This window comes from Sceloporus occidentalis, unplaced genomic scaffold (assembly GCF_023333645.1).
Source record: "Sceloporus occidentalis isolate IW3139 unplaced genomic scaffold, rSceOcc1.0.p SCAF_3, whole genome shotgun sequence".
In the NCBI taxonomy this organism is placed as follows: domain Eukaryota; kingdom Metazoa; phylum Chordata; class Lepidosauria; order Squamata; family Phrynosomatidae; genus Sceloporus; species Sceloporus occidentalis.
The window spans coordinates 170,859,109-170,885,981 of NW_028316983.1; the positions used below are offsets into that span (position 1 = coordinate 170,859,109).

A 26,873-nucleotide genomic window follows, 5' to 3' on the forward strand; every position below is an offset into this window, starting at 1 on the left:
CTTACTTAAAAGAGCCCTGTGAAATTCATGAGGTTATCATAAGTTGATTACACACACACATGCTTTTCAATGATTTCATATTGTTTATAGCTATAGTTTTAATGTGATTACTTATAAATTATATTTTAAATGTTATTGTGAAGTTTTTAACCACTTGTTTTTGTAAGCTTCCCTTTCCAGGGAAAGGCTGCATATAAATTAAAATAACAATAACAACAATAAAAATACCACCATTATGTCTGCAAGACAGAAGACAATTCATCTTCTGTCCATAAAGGACCTCATTATCTGCAATTGTGACTACTCTAATGAGGGATTTTATTAAAGATGATAAATTTATGCAAGAGAACATGTTCAAATAATCACCCTCACTGGGTTTGGGGGTGAAGATTATTTGAGAGATCATAGTTTCTTCAACTGGATACTAAGTAGAGGCTATTTCTTGCCCTATCATATAAAACTAATACACTTGTCTAGAATCTTCAAGAGACTGAGTCATGTTTCCTGTATCAGTGCCATGTGAGAGCAGCTGTCGCTATTATTTTCATAGTGAGGACTGGGGCCTCTTTTCCTGATCCAGTGTGGTACAATATAAAATTTCATAGAGATCCTTATCTGATAGATTTGACCTGTTCAGGCTTCAAAACCTACTGCTGGGCTGTAGATTTTTCCTCCAGATTTCATTAGCTATCTTCATTGTATGTACAGGCATACCTCAGTTAACAAAGCTTCTGACAAAGTTTTTACAAAGTTTTATGACCTATAGCCTTCTCTCTTTGTCTTCAGTGTAACTGGAAGCTTTTTTAGCAGCATCAGAACTGGGAAGATGGCAATGGAGGGTGGAGAAACCCTAACTTTTGGTGTCAGATTGCCGCAATTTATAAGTACTATAATAAAAGCGTGAGCTGGGGAAGTATGGAGCTCTGCTCTAGCTGATGCTACTGCTTCTGTGTGTGCCTGCTTAAAACAGCTATAGTAAACAGTTGCTACATCCAGAATCCCTTGCTGAGCACGTGTGAACAGCAAAACAGAGATAAAACGGGAAAGCAGTTAAGTCTGCCTTACCACCTGTGTTAAAAAAGCATACCAACCTGCAAAATATGTGGAAAATGGAGACTGGTTGGGGGATGGGGATCATCCCTACATGCAGTTTAGTAGAAGGCTTTAAGAGATCTCTAAAATGTTCAGAAGGTTTTCTGTTTTCTTCTGCAAGGTTCACCTGATGTTGCTGTTTTATTTCACGAATGCATATTGTTAGTTTTTGGATAAAATATCTGCTAAAATACATAAAGCTGCTCTTCTTTTTTGTGGTATAGGAACCTTTCCCTATTGTTTCTGTATTATTTCTGCCTCTGGTACCAAATGTTGTGTTAAAGAAGTAATACCCAGGAAGACATCTACTTGGTTAACTAAGTTATGCCAGTGTAAATTAAAAACAGAGCTATTCTGATATTTGCTGTATTCACATTATTTCTTTTCAGTGGAATAGTATCCTCTGTTTTCTCTCTCAAGGCTACAGTTTCAGTGTATGACCTCTGTAACAACATGTTCCACAAAATACTTTGATTCTCATGACTACTGGAAATGATCATCATGGCAGAGGAATGAATACTTCTGCTGTTTTCAGATGAGGAATTTGAATCTGGTGATAATCATTCATGCTAGATGGACTCTAGTTAATGCTGGCAGATGTACCTGTTTTTATTTTTGTGAAAACAAGTTCAAGAAAGCTAACAAAATAAAACAGAGGCGGTGTCTAATTTTCTCTTCTTTGATTGTATACAGCATATATAGATGCTTTAATCACATTCTCAATTGCAGTACGATAATGTTACCAATCTTTGCCAAATTTTCCTACAATCTTTGATTCTGCTCCATTCCCTGTTTTTTGCCTTTCATTCACCTATGATTAGTAAAAAGTTCTGTTTACGTGTGTGATTAATTTCTTCCTAGACTCCAGCATAGAATCTTTTAATTTATTCTTTTTCTGCCACTATTGTTGTAGCATAAACTTGCAATATGGTTATATTAATGCGTTTTCCCTGAAGTCTTATTGACATGATTCGATCAGACTTTGCATTATATCCTTTGACTTCTTTTGCTGTATCTCCCCAGCTTAACTTGCTCACCCCTAATATAGCAATGTTTATACATTCCTATTCTTGTTTTACTATATTTAGCATCTGTTGATTCATGCTTCCCACATTCCATGTTCTTATAGTATGAGTTGTGTAGCTTTGGACTGTCTTTTCACTCCTAAGAACATTGACAGCTGATCTGTCTTTTGGCTTGAGTTCAGTTATGTCATTAACCTCCTTATTATTGCTAATTATCCTCTACTCTAAGCTAGTAGTTCACTGTGTGTTTCTTAACATTTTCTCTTGTTTCATTATGGATTATCTCATGATAAAAATCATTAAAAGGAGGGAACAGAGCAGAATCAAAGTTTGACCAAAAGAAATTGGACCTGCGTTCAGGAAATCAAGCAGAAGGCAGACTGACTAAATTCTGCAAGACCAGCAATTTGTTCATTGCAAACACATTCTGCAAGGAACCCAGGGAGCAATTGTTTATACATGAACATCACCTGGTGACTTGTATAGAAAACAAATAGACTACATAATTGGAAGCAGAAAACAGAGAAGTTTCATTCTCTCTAGACCACAAACAGATTGTGGCACAGACCACAAACTGCTAATATAAAAAATTAGAGTAAAGCTAAAGAAGAACACTACAACAGTCATTGGCCTGAAATACAACCTGAAGAACATCACAGAATAATTTAAAGATAAAGTGAAAAACAGATTCACATTATTAAGCCTAACTGATCAGGAGCCAAAAGAACTTTGTCAGGGAGGAATGCAAAAAGACACTATAGCTGGCAGGGTGGGGAAGCCTCCGTGTATGACATGTGAAATTCTATAAGCAATCAAGGACAGAAGACAAGCAGAATGGAGATGTTCAATGGGTTGTGCACAGGGATAAGGGGAACCACTACCCTTCTTATCCATGGACTTCCCATCTGCGGATTTGAGCATCCATGGAAGGCAAGCTTGCATTGTCCCCAGTGGTGGCACACACATAGTCATGTCACTGTTGGAGACAATTGTTCCAAAGTCCCGCTTCCCTCTCCTCCTTCCTTCCTTCCTTCCCTCCTTTCTTTCCCTCCTTCCTCTCTCCTCCTCCCTCCTCCTTATCTCTTCCTTCCTTCCTTCCTTCCTTCCTTCCTTCCTTCCCCTTCTCTCCCTCTTCAAGGCTTCTGTCCTGGCTTGGCTCCGAGAGTGGAGGCTGGACTCCTCATCAGCTGGAGGGAGCTGGAGCTGGGACTTGAGTCCTGGAGGCCCCCACCACCAGGCCCAGCACCTGGGATGGAAACTCCAGGCTCCAGGCTTCATGACCCAAACCCCAGGCCCAGTGCTGGCTCCCTCCGGCTGACAAGGCTCCACTGCCAAAGCCAAGCTGGAGACTTGTCAGTCGGCCAATATTCTGGAATTAGTGTGGACTGCTAAAAGGACTGCTAAAAGGGTCATAGAGCAAATCCACCTTCCCAAGAAGCAAAGATGACTAAACTGAGGATGTCATACTTTTGCCATAACACGAGAGGAAAGGACTCACTAGAAAAGACTATTATTCTTGGCAAAGTGGAGGGCAATATGAAAAGACAAAGACCAGATACTAGATGAAGAGATTCAATCAAGAAAGCCACAGCAATTAATCTGCAAGACCTAAGCAGAACAGTTGAAGATAGGGTTACAAGATCATTGAAAACATTTCCATAGGTCAAACCTGACAGCAGTTAACAGCAACATTGCCAAGAGAACCAATGTGGTGTGGGGTCTGAACATTTGACTACAACTCTGGAGACCAGTGTTTGAATCCTTGCTCAGTCACAGAACTTGACTTACCTTGGGCAAGTCACACTCTCTCAGCCTCAGAGGAAGACAAAGGCAAACCCCTTGTGAACAAATCTTGCCAAGAAAACTCTGTGATAGGGCCTTGGGGTTGCCATAAGTCAAAACAACACACAAGAACAACAACTTTACCAACTTCTGAGTTACAGTGAATATGCCAGTTAAGTGTGCTTCACTGGGAAAAATAAGGATATGACCAAGGTTTTTAAAATACATTTAGGCTTTGAAAAATCTTAAAACAACCAAATCCTTTCACCCCCTCTTTCTACCCAGCTGAAAAGTGGGAAAACAGATAAACCATATAGGAAAACTTGACATAAATGTGCTCCTAAATTTAACATATAAATAAACTGTCATGTTATGAACTGTAAATAACAGGTATAGGAGAAGACCTCTTAAGGATACCCTTGCTTATAGATCCTTGCTTGATAAACAGGCAAGAGAATCCAACTATAAACTATATCACACTACATCTCATTTCCTTCAAATCATTTCTCAAAATTCACTTTTTCCACAAAGCCTTTACCGTAAACATTTAGTCCACAATTCATAACTTTTGAAATTAGGCTAATGTGTAATTGAATTATACATTCTTCCCTGATTACGTCCTGCCTCTGTCACATTCTCTTTCAGTTTTTTTTCCTTTGTGTCAAATTTTAGATTATAAGGTCATGAAAACTGTGTTTTGTAGGATGCACTTGATGGTTTCATTTTTTAAAACAAAGAAGCACTTTTTTTGAAAAAAAATTGACTGAGGGGCTATAAAGACTGCCACTTTGGGGCAGTCTGTAGCCGCCCCTTTACTGGCCAGATCAGTGCCACAGCAACTGCATGCTACGGCACCGATCCAGCCTCTGTAAAGCACAAAAAAGGAGCCGGAAAAACTGGCTCCTTTTTGTATCCTTGAAGGGGTGCCATACCTGCCGCTGCACAGCATGATAATGCCCCCTTGGTGCTGTGCACCATGTGGACTGGCATGCACCAAAATGGTGCCCTGGTGACAGCGTTAGGGCATTGAGCATGGAGACGCTCAGCCTTGACTCTGCCCACAGGCCAGCACTTTTTGTCCATTGTATGTCTAATTGCTTAATCTCTTTCTAATGTATTTTTTACCTCTGTGTTTTAGTACAAATAGGAGTAATTTTTTGTTCTGTTTGAATTACAGCTTGAACTAACTTTCAGCTACTTGGAAATCCAAGGAATCACATGCAATAAACCAGGACAGGTGAAGATTTTGGTTATTAAAAAAATGAATACTCTTATCTAGAAAATTAGACTATTCAGATTTTCTAACCTAACGTTCTGATTAGGTTTCTGGGTGTCTTCTTCCCAACACACACAGTTTTTAACCTTTATTTCATTAGAATTTATGAAAGAGGTGTGAAAGAAATGTATTTACAATATGAAAAATATTTGGATTAGGTTTATAAGTCAGTTTCATTTATAACCAAATTTTAAGATACTAAATTGAGAGAAGGAGGACCATTCATAGGAAATTAAAATGAAAGATATTCTGCAACTTTGAAAAACATAAACATAGATTTATTTTGTTGTTGTGCAGAAAGTAATGCTTGCCTTTACAAGAAAAAAATGAGATATGTTTCAGTGTTATTTTATTCACCTTTGGACAATTGAAATATGAAAAATGATACTTGTGAGTGCAAAAATGTATATGAATATTGAGGAAATAGCAGAACATGCAGATATTACATGCAAAAGCCCTCTCTCTTTTTGCATCCCAGCATATGTACATTTTCAACGGGTATTTCTTTGTCAAGGGAATTATTGTAAGCTATTTTCAGTGGAAGGAACCAACAAAACCACCTCTGAGCATCGTTAGGGGTGTGTGGACCACACCAAGTGATACCCCAGAGTGGACTGTCACCCTGTGGGGTGGTGCATCTGGGGAAAGTGGTTGCTTTCTGAGTCTCACACAGCAGCTGCCACATGGAACTGCCGTCCGAGAAGGCCAAGCCCCCCCCCCCCAACCTTACTGTGCCATGCCTTTCGACTCACTAGTAGAATACCACTGCAGTAGCAATGGGGGGGGGGGGGGGGTGCCTTTTTGGTCCTGCCCCTGGAAGCCCTACCCCAAAAATCATGTCCCCACCCTCTGTGCCAGGGGACACACCAGGCAGGGACGCCAATGCCTCTGAGTATACCTTCCCTAAGAAAACCCTGAAAAATTCATGCAGTTGCCATAAGGAGAAGGCATATATATACACACATACATATTGTTCAGGTAAAATATCCAAATCTATTTTTCCATTGAAACCAAGCATCAGGATCCTACATTTCCTCCCTCCTTTCAGTACATAGATTTCCTACCTGACTTCCTTGTTCATGATGACATTTTGTGTGCCATAAATCCAAACTGGGCAAATCAGCGTTTCCACAAACTACACTGGGAATCAAGTTGCTTTACTGACAAAGTATGTGGGGGTTCCCCCCTTCAGATGACGCAAGAGGTAGCGTGATACAAACCAGGATAAAAAGGAAGCTAGAATTGTTTTCTGTGTCAGACCTAACACACAAATAATAGTTCGGTCATTGCATTAATAGTGCACCATGGTTAATTTTGCCATAGACTTAATTAATAGAAAAGACAAGCCAGAGAGACTGGAGTGATAAAACTATTTTTTAAAACTAACTTTCCAAGCTGTGCCCACTAGCACCAACACTGTTGTTGCAGTGCTCCTAAAGTGCAGAATGTTCATTTTGGCTTACCAGATGAGTACATTTCCTGCTGTATTTGAACTCAGATTCTTACTTGAACTATTATTATGTTGTTTGGATAATGTTATTGAATATTCCTTCTACAATTTACTGCTGAAGTTGTATTCAGGACGTAAATAAGCTACAATATATTTTCTCAACTTTGCTTTGCAGCTGATTGTAGAAACCGAAAAATGCAACATTTCTATGAAGTTGTCTTCATCTGAAGATGTCCATGAAATATTGGCGCACATTGGAACATGCCTTAAGAGGATATTCCCTGGTGTTTCTCCAGTGTAGGTACTCAGTGGGAAGACTGTAGCCCATCTTGTCTATATGTGGGAACATGTATAGATTGTGCTTTTTTGGTCTTTTAACCACCTACCCAACCACCTCCAATTTCTAGAAATATGTTTTAGAATGTGTACATATATAATTATATCCCTTGTGTTTATACCTTTTGGTATAGTCTAGAAAACTCAGTCAGGATTTAAACATATAATAGAAATAGTTTAAAGTAAGTTAATGACTTTCATTTGGATGTTACAGCAAATCATGATTATTGTGATCCAGGAAGTGGAAGGTAGTATCAAGGAGAGAACTGTTTATTGCTATCAAATCATAGGGAGAAAGGTAGGATACTACACTTGGGCAATAAAAATGAAATGCACAGATATAGGATGGGGGAATACCTGGCCTAACAGCAACACGTGTGGGAGAATGTAGGCGTCTGAATGGACCATAGGAAGAACATGAGTCAGCAGTGTGATGGGGCAGCTAAGAAAGCTAATGAAATTCTTGGCTACATCGAGATCGAGGGAAGTAATGGTACCAGATGTTATGCTTGGGTCAGACATCACCTGGAATATTGTGTCCATTTCTGGTCACCACAGTTCAAGGAGGATGTTGACAAGCTGGACCATATCCAGAAAAGGACAACCAAAATGGTGAAAGGTCTGAAAACCATGCCCTATGAGGAGCAGCTCAGAGAGCTGTGTATGTTTAGCCAGCAGGTTAAGGGGTGACATGATGGCCCTGTTTAAGTATTTGAAGGGATGCCATATTGAGAATGGAGCTTGTTTTCTATTGCTCCAGAGACTAGGACACAGAACAGTGGATTCAAGGAACATGAAAAGAGATTCCACCTAAACATTAGGAAGATCTCCCTCATGGTAAGAGCTGTTCACCAGTGGAACATGCTACCTCTGAGAATGGTGGAGTCTCCTTCTTTGGAAGGTTTCAAACAGAGACTTTATGACCATCTATAGGGGAGTGCTTTGATTGTATATTCCTGCATTGCAAGAGGGGTGGACTGGATGGCACTTGTGGACTCTTCCAACTCTATGATTCTGTGATAGTATGGCTTTAGTGCTTGAACTGAACTAATGTAAAGGAGTAAATTAACAGTTAGTTTTACTCAGACTGTGCTTTGTTTTCTCAGTTCTGAGGAAAGAAAACTTGATTGTTCAATAATGATTGAATTTAATTTTTACAAACAGTGACATTTAGTTTGAGTCTCTGTCTTTTTATTTCAAACAACACCTAGATTGCCGTCCATCTTCCCTGCATTTGTTTAATTCGCTTTTAACATTGCTTAATGTCATCCCAGCCCCACGTGTTTCTTTTTCAGTATTCCGATTCCCTTGCTTATTATTGCTGCTTAATCCATTCACTATCGTGCCTTGAAAAAACAAGATCCTATTTTTGAACTTAATAGCTTTACCAAGAACATCATTGAAATATGTGCTTTTGGCATGTAACCACATTTCTTCAAACAAAGAAGCTTCCTTGTAGTGCACTTTATAGTCCTCTTGATTCGGTATAATATAGTAAGGTTAGAGGATTCTAGGAATTTTAGTCCATAAAAATTACTTTTGTAAGATCAGCCTAATTCATATGTATGTTTTTCTCTGGCATCCAGGAGAATAATGAAAAAAGTAATAATGGAGCCACCAGAACGGCTGGTTAATCTCCGGACCCTGTGGGACAGCCAGACCGTGGCAGAATTAGGACCATGTGGTGAGTGGTTTTTCAGACTGAAATGTATACTTTCTGGAATCACCCATATTGGAAAAGATTTAATTCTATTTATGGTAGTTGTTTATACTGTTTGGAAAAGGTATAATTAGCTCTAAGGTGCAGTTAGAACAGAGTGCCATTTTGACCAATGTGGGAAGATGCTATTTTTATGTTTCATGGTAACCTGCTAGCTATATTACAGACAGTGTGGTTCAGGCTTGGTCAGTTTCATATTGTGCCTGCAGCATAGTGTATAGGCTCAAAGGAAATAAAAATAGATTGTGTCTTTAAAATATTTGCATCAGCTTTAAGAATATATTTTCCATAGAGACAAATGGTTTGTGTTGCTTTTTTGTTTGTTTGTTTCTAGGAGGTTTTTCTCAAATGTATGCGTGTGTTTGTGACTGGCTTGGTTTTCCATATAGGGAAGAAGTTCAGTGGGTAAGTACAGAAATTTCATGGGTGGAGATCATTTTCAGTTTGCTGTGCAAAGACAGGGGCAAAACAAAACCTATCCAAAGCCAAACAACCTCTCTTTTTTATTATCCCAGGAATTTGTATTGCAAAATAAAGTTCTCCTTTAAAAGATATTTCATTGTTCATTTTCTTACTAGGATGTTGATACCATTTATCTGACTCAAGATACCAGGGAATTGAATTTACAAGACTTTAGCCATCTTGACCACAGGTAAACAGTAAGATATTGTGTAAACCTCTCTAGACCCTCAAGTATATTATAGAAATCTGACAGACTTGTGGCTGTTTTGTTTCCAGTTGTTTTAATAATAATAATTAATAATTTGTTTTATTTATATACCGCTATTCCAAAGATCTTAGCGGTGAACAGCAAGTAAGCTAATTAGCAAGTAAGCTGTTTTGTTTCCAGTTTGGTGTTATTTTCACAGCACTTGTTTGGAAAACTATTCCTTGTTCAGTTTTATGTAAAGAAAAAACAAGTAAATGGATCAGTTTGTCTAATTATGACTTCTGGGATGCCAACACAATAACTGTATGTTCTGCAGTGTTGCTCTGATGTGATGATTCCTGGTATAGTGCTTGCTTGCACATGTTGTATGAGGTCTGCCACAGACCCATAGACCAGTTACATATTAGGGAGGGCCAGAAATTCTTTCCATTAGCAACCACCATACCTTTCAGGAAGGATAAAAACCTTCACATGCGATTTGAATAAACCCTGATGCCTGTTTGGTTCCTGAATATATGTATGAACTGTGACTTAGATGGTTTCCTCTATATTTACAATGTGTAATTCTAAAATTCCTACCAATCTGCTTTATTAGTAGGAAATAGCAATTTAAATAGAAAATGGTTTGCGGAAATCAAATACTGAGATTTGTTTTCTGTGAAGTAATTAAAAACTGTGGAGAATTATGTTTAATATACCAAAAAATAGCTTCTTGTTCAAAGCCCAGGAATCAGTAGAATAATTAAGCGAAATTGTGATATTGTTGAACTGCAGTCCCATAGGACAATCATGTCTGAGAAGCTCCCTTTTCAAATTTCTTATAGTGCTCCTGACCATCCACTATAGTGTTGTCCTAGGCCAGGGTTAGGCATCATATGTTCCTCCAGATGTTGTTGGGACCAGAAATTCCAAAAGCCCATGCTAGCACAACCCATACTACAGTCCAGACTAGCACCATGGGGGGGGGGGGGGGACGCGACATGACTCCTATCTCTGCTTAAGAGATTTGTATTTTTAGGTCATTGTATTTCATAATAATGGTCTTCAACTTGCAACTTGCTAAAACCTTAGTACTGTGCAACTTGCTAAAACCTTAGTATTACCTACTGAAGTGTAGAAAAAAGAAATAGTTAAAATAATAATTACTAGTCTGTTTTGGAATGTGCATTAAAATTATAGTTTACATCAAGTTACCCAAGTTGCTCATTAATCGCCTATATCCTTAAGTAATTTAAATGTCTAGAAGGAAACCTAAAGTTGAAAAAAGAGCTTGCTTCTTAGGGGTTTGCCACAGGTAACATTGTAGCTGCTTGAAAAATGTTTCTTGCCTCAAAGCTTTTGTACTTATTTAAAATTGCAGGTCAAAATACAGAAAAGAACAGGATGGTTATTATTATTCATACCTTACAAAATTAGTGCTTTCACCTTGAACTGACAGACAAGATTTAGTGTATTTTTCCAGTGTGCTGTTATAAGTACACTTTATGCCTAGCAACTCATCTGGAACAAATGTGCCACCTTCTACATTTAGTTGCAGCCATAGATAAATCATGGTACAAAAATAAACACAGATGCAGTATTGAATATAGGTGTTACTAGTACATCTTTTATAGATCCCTTGTTCTGCATCCACATACACACAGGCATAAACAGCTAAAGCATGATGTGAAGAATCATCAGTTCTGCATATGCTCGGATTATCTGAGTGCTGTTTCTGAGATAGCTGCTTCCCCAGTGCCCCCATGACATAACTGTTTTTAAAAGGGACTATTGAAATAGTGTATATAGCTTGAATATCTGTTCTTCAACCATGTGAAACACACAGAGGCTGCATCCACACTGGAGAAATAACCCGGTTTGGCCCCGCTTTAAGTGCCTTGGCTCAAGGCTATGGGATTCTGGGAGTTGGAGTTTGTTGTGGGGCTTTCCTTCCTTAAACTCCGCTCCGCTCTGGGCCCACAACAAACTCCAACTCCCAGAATCCCATAGCCTTGAGCCAAGGTGCTTAAAGCGGGGCCAAACCGGGTTATTTCTCCAGTGTGGATGCAGCCTAGAAAATCTAATTGGAAGTGCCTGTAGGAATATGCATTCCTACCCGAGTTGTAGTAACTCTATTTAGATGTTCTGATGCTGGTTCATAATGGCCTTGGAGGATTATGCTCTGTTTTCTGTTTCTGTATACAAACTATAGTTTGCCCAGTTTGGATGTCACAACACAACTGTAGTTCAAAACTCATAAAAAAAAAGAATATTACTCATGAACCCAAAGCCTTTTCATGGTATAATCTATTAGCTAAAATATTTATATATCAGCATTAGGTAATCATTAAATAATGATATAGGGTGGTAGTTAATACATCAAGTATGAATCTGGAAGTATTTAATATGCTATTTATGTGATTATTATGCAAGAATTTAACCGTGTGCCTCCCATTTAAGGGAGAAAGTGACAGAGGGACAGCATATCAAAATGAAAAAGCTAACATTAAAGGAAAGAAAACCACCTTTTTTATTTGAGAGATCTCTTTTACAATAAGAGAATAGACTGCATGGAAAGTTAAAAAAAAATTTTTTAGATCTCCTGAGTCTTTAACACACCAGGATCCTTAGAGTAAGGTAACTCTGGAAGAAAGACTAAGGCCGCTGCCACACTGCACAAATAAAGCAGTTTGATACACTTTAACTTCCATGGCTCAGTGCTGTGGAATTTTGGGATCTATAGTTTGGAGGGTCACTAGAGCTGTCTGACAAGAACAGCTAAATATTTCACTAGACTACAAGTCCCAGAATTCCATGGAAATTAAAGTGGTGAACAGAACAGAACTCTTTTTTGTTATCTTTAACAAGCTCCCTAATAAGGTTCCCTTTATATTTACAAAGGCCTCTAAAATCGTCTGATAATGGTTACATGTTTCTGGTGCATACACTTATGATAATAAAATATTAATAAAAAGTACAAATACAACAAAAATACTAAAGAATAGATATACAGTGCTGCTTTGGTTATATAAGAATAACCAAACAGCGAAAATATTAATTCCACTGAGAGAACATTAACCTTAAATATTCCAAAACAGACAGAGCATATCCATATTTTTTATAAATCTGTTAATTGCTCTTTTCTGCAGATGTAAAAAGTCAATCAACTTTGCCATTTCAGCTTGTCAAAATGATAAAACATTCACCTTATATTTTTTCTGTCAAGTCTGCTCTACACCTCATTCTGTGTTCAATATGTTGTACTTTTTTTCACTCCCTAGGGACTTAATACCAATAGTTGCTGCCCTGGAATACAATCAGTGGTTTACAAAACTTTCCTCCAAGGATCTGAAGTTAGTAAGTATTAGGGTAAAAGGTGACTTGCAGAGTCACAACATTTTGGGAACTTAATTCTTTTGAATTCATTATAACTTTAGGATATAATAATCCTAAGGAAAAGGGAGTGTGTAAGCAGAAATTCTTGAGTAATATCTTTGCTGCAGTTCTGTATGCAGTGGGTTGTAATGAAGTGCAACCATCACTTGAAAAAGCTTATGAAGCACCTTATTTTTCAGTGATGTCAAGTAGTCTAAAATTATGGAGTAGGAATTTCCTTTTTAAGTGGTCTGGAAAAGTTAATGCACTTAAAACGATATAATTCATGAGAATTAGAGCCAATGAAAGAGAGCCAATGTGGTACAATGGCTTGAGTGCTAAGGCCCCAGGGGTTCAAATCTCTGCTCAACCAAAGAAATGTACTGGGTGACCTTGAGCAAGTTAGCACTCAGCCTCAGAAGAAGGCAAAAGTAAAGGCAAACTCTCTCTGAATAAATCTTGCTGACTAGGTTTATCTTATGGTCACCACACATTGGAAATGACTTGAAGACACATAACAAGACAACAAAATTGCCAATGAGATTATGAAGTTTATCGTACTGGCCCTAAAATGGGGCCCAGTGCATTCTAAAATGTGCACGTGCGCGGGAGTGCACGGAACGGGATGGGGCCAAGAACCCCATTTTACCACATGCTGGAACGCCGCCTTTGCCGCCGGGCGTTCCAATTGCGTCCCCGTTCCGTTCCAGAGGGCGCCATTTCTGAAGACTGTTCTAAAGTGTTCTCAGAAATGGTGCCCTCTGGAACGGAACAAGGACGCAATTGGAACGCCCGGTGGCAAAGGCGGCATTCCAGCATGCGGTAAAACGGGGTTCTTGGCCCCATCCTGTTCCGTGTGCGTGTGCATGTTTTAGAATGCACTGGGCCCGTTTCAGGGCCAGTGCAATAAACTCCTTTGAGTTGGACTGCTTGTGTTTGGATAGAGATTGAGAGTTAAGTTCTGTTTTTGTATTTTAATTGGAATAAGCAGACTGTAGAGAACGGGTGTTCTTAGGTCCAGTTTTATGCTATTGGAACCCTCTGGGGCTGTACAGTCTCCAGAAAATATGAAAGCAGGGAACAAAACTGCAGGTGGCTGAAAATATACTTCTGGTTTTGAAAAACAAGATTTTGAAAATCATGGGAGCTCTGCAATTTGCATAGTAGACAAATGGCACTCCTGGAGGTTTCTGAAAGAGGCAATCCATCCTCTCTCTTCTTTTTGCCAGAAAAAGGGCAGTACATGGAGGTCATGAATTGGGTTGAGGAGTTGTAAATAATATCTGCCATAGAGGGATATAAATTTTACGAAAGCATGTATAGGGAGGGATACTGGCTCACTAAACTCATCACCCTTGCCTTTAATTTTGCCACTTACGATTCTAAATTGCTGTCAAGTCTTTACTGCAGTCTCTTTTTGCACAACATGGGCCATATTGCTAACAGCAGCTGTGTTCTGATTGATGGGAGTTCTGAAATAGCCTTTTGATGTTTTGTGAGTGGCTCACAGTGTGGATACGCATGGACAGCCACTCAGCTAAAGTTTCCAGCAGTCCATGTCTTCTGTGAATTTCTAAGTCTGATGTGAAGTCATGCAGTGATTCAGTCATAAAACATTACAAACAGCTCCATGGCATCCCATCACATGAAGGCAGTTGTGGCATGAGTACCCTGTAAGATGGCAGACCATTATTCACTGCATTGTTGGATTGACTGGTATATTTTCATTGATAATCAGCATTACCTTTTTTTTCCACAATAGTCCGCTGATGTTTGTGAGCAGATCTTGAGAGTGGTGGGCCGATCCAATAGACTGGAAGAGCTAGTACTGGAAAATGCTGGTCTTCGAACGTAAGTCAATATTTATTAAACAGTAAAAAGTATAATAGTAAATCCCACTAGTATTAGAAATGACTGCAATTCCATTATGTACTTCACACTGATTTGAAGATTTACTTCTCACTTACGTAAGGATAAATACTGTTAACTATATGAGACTTGTTGTGTAGTTTGATTTTGACTCATTGAACTATGAAAGAACAAAGTTTGAAGCTGTGTATGGAAGTAAATATAAACAAATACATGTAAAATTATTAATAATATATGAGAAGGGAAGAAAGAAAACCATCCAGGCCAAAACGATAGTTGTATTGGGAAAACAGGTCTGAGTTTGGAAACGTTGTGTTACATATTCCACATCTCAGAGGTACTCATAGAAACAGAAAATACTGTTTTTCAGTAGCTCAAACATAAATGTACCAAACCATGGTGATATGTTACTACAAGTAGGCATGGTCCATTGCACACTTATGGCTGTACCTTCCTTGCCACCTTGCATAAAATCCAAGCTTGGCTGAATAACACAGTCCATGTGCAAAGCCACCCTTTCCAGTGAAAAGGTTTTTATACTGTATAAAATCTCCTTCTTAATTATGTGTTCAAACTGCTAAGTAATCAGTTCATATTAACTTGTTAAATGTGGTGTGATACAAAAGATAATATAATCTCCTTTCATGCTTTTGTTTTTCCCTTAAAGAGATTTTGCACAGAAATTGGCAAATGCCCTATCCCATAATCCCAACTCAGGACTTCATATAGTTAACCTTGCAAGCAACCCCCTGGAGGATAGAGGTACTGTAAAACTTATGTTTTCTCTCTTCTGATATAAGCCTAGTAAAAGGATTAGTGTGATTTCATATAGCTTTTGTCAGCATAATATAATATTCTGCCCAGTGTCATTGCTCGGTAAATATCCTTTGTTCACATATGAGCAAGGGATCTCCACCCCCTCCACCCCCTTTTGCATAGCAGCTGTCCCTTAATTTAGACTGTACACCAAGCAATGCTTATTGGTTATGAATCCCATAAATTTAATAAAAGACTAGCTTGTTTTTGGTGTCACCGAAAGAAGTTAGCTTTAAGTAAAAGAAAATTGAAGATAAATAATTTAGAATGTAGGTCGAGCAGGATACAAATGTTCTATTTAGAAAAATCTGTAGAAACATTATCTTTATCCTGAAGAGAGATATTACTTTTTTCTAAATAAGGTTTTGGGAAATATGTTTGTATTTAGTAAGCACCAGTATGGTGTAGTGGTTTGAGTCTTGGACTCAGACACTGGAGACCAGGGTTTGATTCCCAGTTCATCCATGAAACCCAGTGGGTCACCTTGGTCAAGTGACTTGCTTTCAGCCTCATGGGGAGGCAAACTTCCTCAGAGGACAAACTTCCTCTGAACAAATCTTGCCAAGAAAACCCCATGACAGGGTCTCCATAAGTCAGAAACAACTTCAAAGCACTCAACAACAGCATAATTTTAGATAAAAGAGTTGGTGATTTCTGTCATCAATATCATAACCATCCAGTTTAACCTGGCTGTACACTAATAGTAACTTTATAAACCTATTGGGCCTGGCCTGGACTAAGAAGAAGAGGCATTCCTCCAGTCCATCTGCCTTGGCCCAGGCTTCAGACGGAGAGACGAACTGCTGGACCTGACCCCCTTCCCCTTCACAATTCCCTTCTCCTTTTGTGTCATGTATTTTTAGGTTGTAAGCCTGAGGGCAAGGAACCATCCAATTAAAAATAATAATAATTGTCAGCTGCTCTGAGAGCCTTTCGGGCTGAAGGGCGGGGTATAAATACTGCAAATAGATAAATAATCTCTGTATAACACAACACTATGTTTAAATCTCTAGAATTCAGTCTAAGTTGTGTCAAGCATCAGTTATGTGATTTAGTAATACTGGATATTTGTCAAATTTGTGAAAGGGTAGGAATGCTCATTTATTTTCTTATGTATTTCAGGAGTAGGTATATATTGACATGTGTTCACTTCAAGAAAGACATTAAGTTAAATAGCTTTCCTCTGGGGGCAAAGGACACAGGGTCACATTTTATTTTCACAATTTATGGCACCATTAATTTTGAAAGAACATTTGACACTAATGTACAAAAGTTGCCATTCTTGTCAAACCTGTTTACTTGCATGTTAATTTCCACTGGTATTACTGGAACAGATTCCCAGTGTGTTTAGGGTCATATATGAAGGGATATCTGTATTTCACATATATCAGTTTTACCCCAGTTTGGCTTTTTATGACTTCCTGGAGGGGAAAAAGTTGAGATTTTTATAGTTGTTATGCTGAGACCTCTTATAGACATGGATCTATACTTCTTAAGATTATATGTAGGATATTATGATTATGATTATTAAAGTTGAGTCATAAATAATAGCTAAATAATAAGAGTACAAGGTATCACTTTTATGACATTTATATCTAGATCTATTATTTGTACACAACAGCCTTGCAAAATAGGTGGCTGCCCCATTTTTCAGACCTGACTATCAAAAGCCAGAGTGCAACAGTTCTGAGCATTTTTTAGGAGATTGCCATGCTAGTCTGTTATAGAAAAGGGGAAAAAAGGTTGTGGCACATCCTCAAAAACTTATGCCAAATAAGTTGTCACAATGACAATGTAGAATGAGTTAAATCACATTATTAGTGGATATGGAAATGTAATACTTGTGAGAGTGTAAACACTAGACCACTTTGATGTGGGGCTTCATTGTTTTTCTTTAAATCTTTTTACAGGTGTGTCCTCACTAAGTATTCAGTTTGCCAAACTACCTAAGGGGCTGACACAATTAAACTTATCTAAAACCTCATTATCACCTAAAGGTATGTCTAACAAATGTACTTCATTATATATGAGCTTTCCCTTGGGCCTCTGTGATCTAAGCACCTGGATCCATGGGGAGAGGTGGGTAAGAAACTACTATTGTTGTTGTTTATTTATTTATTCTAGCTTATAATCAATCTAGCTGGTAGGCAACATACAGCTGAATCATATCTTGCATGACATACCTTCTGTTTACATGGGCCACTGTCTCACTGGCATAGTAGTCTAGACCTTGATAGTGAATTGCAAGAACTCATCTCCAGTTCAGTGGCAGTTATCATGTCCAAGGACATTATGTACATGTAGAATTAGGCTGTTCTGTACAGCACAGTTTCAGGAGTAAGAGACAATTGACAGCTGATATTCAACTCCAGGCAAATTAAGAAGCTTAGTTTGCCAGGGAAGTCTTACTTGAGTTTTTACACTTTCTCTTTAAGTGAAACAAACTAAACTATTACTACTCCTATTACTACTACTAATACTAATACTACTAATACTACTATATTATTAGAAACTTTGGTCTGTATAAGTCTATATAATTAGAAACTTATGTTTGTCTCTCTCTGTTTCTTTCTGTTTTCTTTGTCTCTGACAAGAATTTTCAGCTATTTCATCTTTTGAAGCTTTATGGCTTTCTGCCTGACTTATCTTTTAAAGTGTTTCTCTGGCTTGGAGACAGCACTTCATTGCTTTAGCCACAGTTGGAAAGATTTCTCAGAAGCCTAAAGGCTGAATGTTATTAAAATTAAAGATTAGATGCAGAAACTGGTTCTGCCTGTCACCTGGGAGATTATCACAGAAGAATGTAAAAGAGTACATCCACTTTCCCAAACACAAATATAGCTATACAGTTTACTTCTGTTTGGAAATAACTTGCTTTTCATGCCTTCTAATGACTTTTGAAAGTACATATAATTAGCTTTTCATATGAGGCATTCTGCTGAATTGTAATTAATAACCTCTCCAGACTTTTAAAAACAGGACAGGATTCTCTTGGGGCATTACACTAACAGTGTAATGTAGTTGTACTGTTTAGATCCTTGCATAAGGCGATATCCAGTACCCTCTTACACAAGATGTTTATGCATTTGCACAATGACATATGAGCACAGTTTTACCCAGACTGGAATAGTCACTGGAATGGTCTGGAACAGCCTCTGAAATGGCTGGGAAACTGCAAGCCTCCCAGCTCCTGCTGCCATCACCTCTATCTTTGTAATTATATTTGTGGAGCTTTACACTCCACTTGTGTTAACCAGAATCTTGGCCCATGTTGCACATGTTAATATACTTCTCTGGTGAATCTTTGTTCCAGTATGTTAAGTATATTTCATACTAAGCTCAAAGTTTTCCCAGTAGTTCAGTGATACAATGGATGAACTTGTTAAAACTTTAGAGACTTAAAATCATTTGCCAGATATTCCTGTTGGTTATGATATGTGTATTCAACCCTTTGCTGACCAACCATGGAATGAGATCACACACAAGATTTGGGTTGGATACAAGGCACTTTATTTCAACTATCAATCTATTTAGTTTTAAACCCCTGAGATATGCAAAAGACGGGAACAGTCTAGTGCAGGTGGTGTCTCCCAGACCTTCTCCCCAGCTTCCCCTGGGTGGAACACTTGAGTCCCAAGGACCCAAATGCTGGGTTGGTCCCAGGGTGGCCTGGTACTGGAAGGCCAACCGGGGAATCCAACTCCCAAGTCACATTACTTAAGGTGAGGGCTGAACTCCCAGGTCAGCCCCAAGGAAAACCTCCTTCCTCACCCTCGGGTCTCATGACCTAAAAGACAGTTCCAGAGACCTCTCCTTCACTAAAAGAGGAGAGTAGAGGGCAGTGAGAGCCTTTAAACACTCTTGCACTGCCCCCACAGTTTCCGTCACAGTGCATGTGCCATGACATCATCATAGGAAATCAGCAAACATACCTCCATAGGAGGCCAGCAAACATACCTCCCCTCAACAATGCTGCACGGTGCAAGGGGGGAATCTGGAGTCATCATTTCCCCCCTCCTTACTTTTCATTATGATCAGCTCAGGGACGTAGCCAGGATTTTAGGAAGGGGGGGGTCCAGACTGAGTGCCACCATTATAATGGTGCTTGTGTCCGGCGGCACAGCAGCACACACCATTCATTTTTCTAATGGAAGGGGGGGGGGGGTCCGGACCCCAAGATCCCCCCCCCTTGGCTACGTCCCTGATCATCTAATAACTTGATTAGATGTCTTTACTGTAGAAATTGTGCTTGTGGTGGCTAGCTGTAGAGTGCAAATAAAATCAACAGTTACAACTAAAATGTTTAAAATCATCAAGTAAAATGCATCAGATTAAAAACACATCATAAACAAAAGCACAAATAAAAAATATATCATTAAAAAAGTACATACCTGTAATGTCCTTTAGAGATAACCATAAATGGCTCCTGTAGCTGTTTTCAGTTTTTTCAGTAAATTATAACATTGTATTTTTCTTTATAGTGATCCTGCACCCTTTTTCATGGATTTCCCTTTTGTCTTTTACTTTAATTTTTTTATATTTTCTCTCCCCCCTCCCTCCCTTTTCTAACATGAAGCAGTTTTACGTCAGAATACCCCACTAAAGGTCACATGGAAAGGGGTTAGCAGTAAACATTTTATCAAATTTTGTTTTCTCATCATTTTTCTAGCTTTTGTCATTTAGCCTATGAGTCAGTTGGATGAAGATCGGGAAACTTCAGCTCTCTGTGCAGTACCTCTATGTTCCGTTCTTTGCTCGCTTCTTTGCTTCTGCTTTGTAAAGATTTTTTTTAATTGTTTTAATTTTCTGGCTGTTTTAATATGATAATTTGTTTAATTCTGTCATAATTGTGCTTTTAGCTTTAGCTAAATAATGTTGTAAGCTACCACTATTGCGAGAAAGATGCAAAATGTGGAGAGAGAGAGAGATAGTTAAAATCATTAAATGATTGATCCTTTTCTAAAGGACCATAGTTTGCAGTGCTGAAGTGGTCTTCTGATAATCTGTATGGCAATTACTTTTATGATTTTATAGATGAATTATTTATCCGAGGCCAAATTCCAGCAGATATTTCTGCTTGCATTATATGGTTTTATTTTCTTTGTGTAATGCATGGTTTTACCTTTAAGTACTGAATTAGAGGAGTTTGTAGAAAGTATAGCCTCTTATTACAGAGCTTTTTATCCTCAGTATTCAATGCTTTTGTCTTCAGTATTCATGTTGTTTTGCTGAAATGCAGAACAGGATATTATTAAATTTTTCATAGAAATTCTGTAGTTCTAGACACCACAATATAGAGCATATTTTATACCATGTACAACAAATTGAAACATTGACCATTTTGTTGCAGGGGTGAACAGCCTTTCACAATCACTGAGTGCCAACCAGCTGTTAGCTACAACACTCACCCACCTTGATCTCTCAGGGAATATTCTTCGGGGTGATGATCTTTCAGTAGGTGCTCTTTTTTCCCCCTCAGCTTTTGATCTAATGTGATGATCAACTAAGTGATGACTGAAGTAAAAGAAAAAAATGAGGACAAAGTTCCTATCAGGAATAGCAAAACTCTACTACTTGTTCGTACAAATTTAGGATTCCCAGGCCACTTAATTTTAGACAACCTGTCAGTAGAATTTGTTCTTTGAAGTGCTTGTTGCTTCCAGTCAGTGATGCTTCTAATCGATACTGCCTTTTCAGTAGGAACAAACGAGGTAATCTCCTGAGTGTATTTGCCATCTTCCATTTCTCTTACTTTTCTATAGTCTGTGAAAAAAGCAGGATAGCCAGCATTCTAACCTACTTCATGGAGTGTGAAGAATAAAATAAAATAAGAATGTGTGTTTCTAGTAGTTCATACAAACCTATAATTCCCAAACCACTTAATTTTAGACAACCTGTGAGTGGAATTCGTTCTGTAAATTCCTTTTTGGGCCTAATCAATACTGTCTTTTCAGTAGGAGCAAAAGGAGTAATCCACTGAGTATGTTTGCCATCTTCCACACTTTTCTATAGTCAGTGAAGATAGCCAGCATTCATACCTGTGTTCCAAAATCTTGAGAATAAAATTAAGTAAGAATGTATTGTAACTAAACTTGAGCCTCCTTGAAGTTCCTGTCTCAGGAAAATAAAAGAGTCTCCTGTAATGGGCGGGCATGCCCTATAGAATCCAAAGTAAATGTATCTCTGATGCCTGTGTTTCCCAGTTCAGGCAAGAAAACATGAGAAAGGTCTATGTCTTGCCTGTGTTTGTAAAGGAAGAACTGAGGCAAGGATAAAATTGCTAAAGCTATTTGGATCTTGTGCTTTTCTTTTAACATTTTTCATACTTAACTTTCCACACTGCTAAAAGCCAACAAGTGACTCTGCTTTTAATGGGCTTGAGCCCTTATCTTGCCTTGGTATGTAGTGTGCACATGTATACAGGTGTAGGTTTGCAAGTATATGGAACATAAAACATACATCATCAGTTTGGGTTATAGAATTGTTTTATGATTGAAATAAATCCAGTAGATATTAATATTAATTGGGCAAATAGATATCAAATCATTTCATTGAATATGAATTGAATATTTACCTATTACTGTGGCACAAAGAAAGGGAGAGAGAAATATTTCCACCCCTTACAGAACATCTGTCAGATGGGCCCAGATAGCCTTGTGTTAGAACTTGTTTGTTAACTTGTTAACTTGTTTGGATGTACATAGAGCTCTGATTTCCAGGCTGTTGTGATTATTTCTGAAATAGCCTGAGGAAATTATAATTCTGGGTGGAAGATGTGTTAATATGTATGCTGGATCCAGAAGAATTACTAGATTCAAACGCAAATTAATAGCTGTCATTTTGCAGGGGTTTGACTTAAATTGGCTAGAGAGATTTGTGCATTTTGACAGAAAAGTGGCTAGCATTCTAATTTATTTTTGGATTAGAAAGGCTTACAAATAGATACATAATGTATTGATTACTTAAAATTGAGGCATATTTGTCAAAGCCGTCACTGGATCTTAAGGAGGCAAGCCCCCCCCCCCCCCCCGGCACTTTAGAAAGTGAATTTGAATTTGAAGATCTGCTTGTTGTAATATTCATAATGGTGAAATCTTAATATCTTAGAAAAATAGTTATCTTATTAGTCAAAGAATTTCAAATTATGTGTGAAAATTAATATTTTCTTTCTCTCCTCTCTCTTACAGTTTCTGTATAGTTTTTTGGCTCAGCCAAATGCCATTGCTCATCTGGATTTATCCAATACAGAGTGTCCATTAGACATGGTAGTTTTATTTCTTTACTAAAGAGAACTTCAGCTTTTGTATTCCAAATTATATTCTGGAGACATTTAACTGTTTTCCTCCTTATCATTTAGATGTGTGGAGCGCTTCTTCATGGCTGCCTTCAGCATCTTGCCACACTAAATGTATCCAGGACAGTTTTTTCTCACAGGTCAGCATTAAAAAATAATACTTTTATTGTGTCATTAATCTGCCCTTGTCCTAAAAGATCTCAAAGGGCTCTCTTTCAATTTTATTCTTATTTAATTATTTCCATGCGCTGGTTGCCTCTTTGTTTATATGTTGGTGCTCATCCTGTGTGTCTACATAATTGGGAGTAGATTGGCCACTGTCCAGAATACCAGAGATGTTGGAAGAAGTTTAATTCACTGCCATGAGAATTGCCTGCAATGTTTATGAATCTGTCTTAACCTTAAATCTACCTACCTTGTTTTATGCTCTGTTTCATAAATGTTGAAAATCAGCAAATGTTTAAGTGACTTTTCAGCACCCATTGTGAACACATTGGCGCTTATCACGCAAGGGACTTACCGCGTGGTAATCATAGCCCAGACGTTGCCCAAACGCTCCAGAAACGTGGAGGTGGGATCATCCGTCATGCTTCTGAAACGTCACTGAAGCACTCTCGTTGTTCTTCCATCAACCAATTGTTCGCAGAGAAGCCATTTTTGTAATAACGGGATCTTCTGTTATTACAAAAATGGCTTCTCCGCAAATGATTGGTCGACAGAAGAACAGCGGAATGCCTCAATTACATTTTAGAAGCACGACAGACGATCCCTCCTCGTTTCTGGAGTGTTTGGGCAATGTTTAGGCTACGATTACTGCGCAGTAAGTTCCTCATGTGATAAAGTCCATTCAGTTCTGCTGTTCTTCTAGCTTCTTCTTGTATCTTCAACCTTGCTGTCTGTTTGTTTGTTTGCCCATACTGCCATTTAGTTCTACTGCCTGTGTTTGAATTGCAATGTTGCAAGTCCTTGTATACTAAGGAGTGTAGGTTGCATGCATAGCCAACATGATGGTGTGTGCAGATGAAGATGAGGAAGATTCTGATTGTGAAGAAAAAAGAAAAGAATGCCAACTAGAAAAGTAACTGAGCAAACAGGATGCAACTTAAATAATTTATAGGTGTATTTTTAATAACTGGTTTGACTTGTTTTGAACATGCTGCTTTCAAAGCAGATATCTAAAGTAGAAAATATTTGATGTATCCCTGGTTTTAATAGTTATCCTATTTGGATTACTGTAGCACACTATGTAACTTCAGTGGGCCCAAAATGCTGTGGTCAGACTTCTAATTAGAGCTAGTTACACATAACTCCCTTGTTAAAACAGCTTCAGTTTAAACTGTTGGTTATTATCTATAAAGCCCTATATGGCTTAGGTGCAAGCTATCTGAAAAATCCTCCTATATGAGCCTACCTGAATCTTTCAATTGCCACAGGCCTGTTTGGTGAGGCACACAAGGGCCTTTTCTGTGGCTGTTCCTGAGTTTTGGAATTCTCTTCAGAGAAGGCTACCATAGGTCCGTTTCTGCTCTCCTTCTGGAAAAGACCTTATTTAAGCAGGCAGTTGCCAGTTAGCTGATTGTGAAGAGGAATCTTTTAATAGGATGCATGATCTGTACTTTTATTCTTATTGTTATTTTAAATGCTTTTATAAAGTTTTGAATTATAGTCCTTTAATAGGTATGTGCAACAGTTGTTCAAGCTATTGCTTTGTATGGAATATCATTGTTGAAATGACATGTGTACATAGTAACATAATTAGTTTTTAGCTTTTTTACCACCAGCTCGTTAGCCATAATTTGCTTTTATATATGTTGTAAATAGATTACAAATTATTTTGGGTCTTATGTCAGGAGAAAGGGGGAATATTAAATAACAACAACAGGTTTTATTGATTAGTTAACTGACCATATCAACGATAACATACAATATATCAAGATACATACATACAAAGATAAAACTGAGTCACTCCTTGAACTCATAAAAATTAACTAGGAAGGATATTAAATAAACAGCTGTACAATACAGTATAAGGTTTGATTTCTGTGTTTCATTTATGTAATTTTTGATGTAGGCATACAAATCAAACTAGAAGCTTGGAATATTTTGGGCAAAAATAAACATTGAACACTAAACCTTGAACCATCGTACATGCTCTGGTAACTTCGAGATTGGATTTCTGCAATGTACTCTACATGGGGCAACCCTTATACCAAACTCGGAAGCTGCAAATGGTGCAGAACATGGCAGCGCGGCTGGTCACTGGTGTCCCCAGGACCAGCCATATAACACCTGTGCTTAAAGATCTCCATTGGCTGCCCATCCGCTTCCGAGCTCAATATAAGGCGTTGGTTATTACCTATAAAGCCCTAAATGGCTTGGGCCCAGGTTTTCTGAAGGACCGCCTCTCCCCGTACATTCCGCCTCGCACCCTCAGAACATCTGGGCAGCAACTCCTGAAGGTGCCTGGGGCCAGGTTGGCTGTTACTGCCAGAAGATCCTTTTCCACAGCTGCCCCAGCCCTTTGGAATACGCTGCCCATGGAGCTCCGCTCATCTACCACCCTGGCCCAATTCAGGAAGGGTCTTAAAACCTTCCTATTTAATCAGGCATTCCCCGACTAAATATCCTACGGGCCTCCCTCCTCTCTCGTGGCCGAGAGGTTGGGCTAAGGGGCTTTTTATTGTTTTTAAGGATTGTTATTATGTTTATGGTCTTGGCTGTTTTTAACTTTGTATGATGTTTGCACTTTGCTGCTCTTGTAAGCCGCCCTGATCGTTTGGAAGGGCGGGGTATAAATAAAAATTTTATTATTATTATTATTTATTAAACTACAGATCCCAGAATTCTATAGGATGGTGCCAAGGAAGTTAAAGTAGTATCAAACTGCTGTAATTGTGCAGTTGTAGAGGTTGTATATGAGATATACTGGAAGAAAGAAAAGTAGGAAAGTTTTATCTTCTTCGTAGTGATGTGGGAATATCAATCCTCATATAGTGTTAAGATTTAGTTGCCATAGAAAAGCCTCATAACCTATAAACATGAATGTTGACTTTACAATGCATCACTTTTAATCTTTCCAAGAATTTGAATTTCCTGCATTGGTACAAAAACATCTCATTCAGTCTGGCTATGTGCTAATAAGTGGTAGAAAGTCTTGCTAGGTGGCATGACACTGTGATGAAATATATGTGGGGACAGATGTATTTCCTCTCTCAACCCAGGATTTTCTCTGCCCCGTCCCGGATCCGTCCCTTCTCTCTTGCTGCCCCTCATTCCTGGAACCTTCTTCCTCTGCATGCACGGCTCATCACTTCCCTAACCAGCTTTAAGGTTGCGCTGAAAACCATATGGTTTAGGGAAGCGTTCTCAGGGAATTTGTGATTATCATCTGGCTGTCTGATAATGTTTGATGTGATGTGATTTGCTTTTATATTTGATGTTTTTAATTTGTCTTTTCTTTTCTACATGGTAATTTTATCTACTCCTTTATTTAATTGTTATTATCTTAGAGTGTACACCTTGGGCAGGCTTTTATATACTCCTTAATTTTGCCGACTTTGTACAGCGCTGTGTATAATTACAGCGCTCTAGAAATAAAGTTTAATAATAATAATAATAATAATAATCCCTGACAATTGGCCATCCAGCCTCTGTTTAAAGACCTCCAAAGAAGGAGCTTCCACCACTATCGGAGGAAGTGTATTCCACTGTCGAACCACTCTTACTGTCAGGAAGTTCCTCCTAATGTTGAATTGGAATCTCTTTTCCTGTAGTTTGCATCCATTGTTCCGTAATCTAGGGAATGTCATCTGTGAAATAACTCTTGTGTATACCTATCAGTTGTCCCTTATTTTTATTTTATTTTATTTTATTTTATTTTATTTTATTTGACTTTACTTTATTTTATTCTTAGTGATCCTTTAAAATAATAGAGAATTTATAGAATAAACACAATACAAAACCTTGACTCTTACAGTTTTGCAAAGTAAACAATTACTGTACAATGCAGTTTTAAAACACATGTGTAAGTTAATATTGTATGAGCAAGAACATTATAGTATTGTGCAGAATACTGATTTGCCTTTTAAAAATGTATTTCGTGAAGAACTGAAGTGACAAATGAAAACTGCTTCCTTTTGGTGACAGTTTTAGTGTTTCCTTCTTAATCTTTGTTGTTAAACCCTGTACA

The 26,873-nt window shown here is 38.2% G+C and overlaps 1 protein-coding gene across 3 annotated transcripts in view; it reads left to right on the forward strand.

Annotated features, from left to right (window-relative positions):
- The window catches only part of CARMIL1 (capping protein regulator and myosin 1 linker 1), a 200,196-nt gene that overhangs the window by 84,377 nt on the left and 88,946 nt on the right, over positions 1-26,873 (forward strand). For all 3 annotated transcript variants that reach the window (XM_089516866.1, XM_089516867.1, XM_089516868.1), the window contains 12 exons: positions 5,077-5,136; positions 6,801-6,922; positions 8,548-8,645; positions 9,016-9,086; positions 9,260-9,333; positions 12,612-12,687; positions 14,468-14,556; positions 15,242-15,336; positions 17,301-17,387; positions 20,741-20,844; positions 22,578-22,655; positions 22,748-22,824. In XM_089516866.1, the coding sequence (XP_089372992.1) occupies positions 5,077-5,136; positions 6,801-6,922; positions 8,548-8,645; positions 9,016-9,086; positions 9,260-9,333; positions 12,612-12,687; positions 14,468-14,556; positions 15,242-15,336; positions 17,301-17,387; positions 20,741-20,844; positions 22,578-22,655; positions 22,748-22,824 (1,031 nt within the window). The remainder of the gene's footprint in view (positions 1-5,076; positions 5,137-6,800; positions 6,923-8,547; positions 8,646-9,015; positions 9,087-9,259; positions 9,334-12,611; positions 12,688-14,467; positions 14,557-15,241; positions 15,337-17,300; positions 17,388-20,740; positions 20,845-22,577; positions 22,656-22,747; positions 22,825-26,873) is intronic.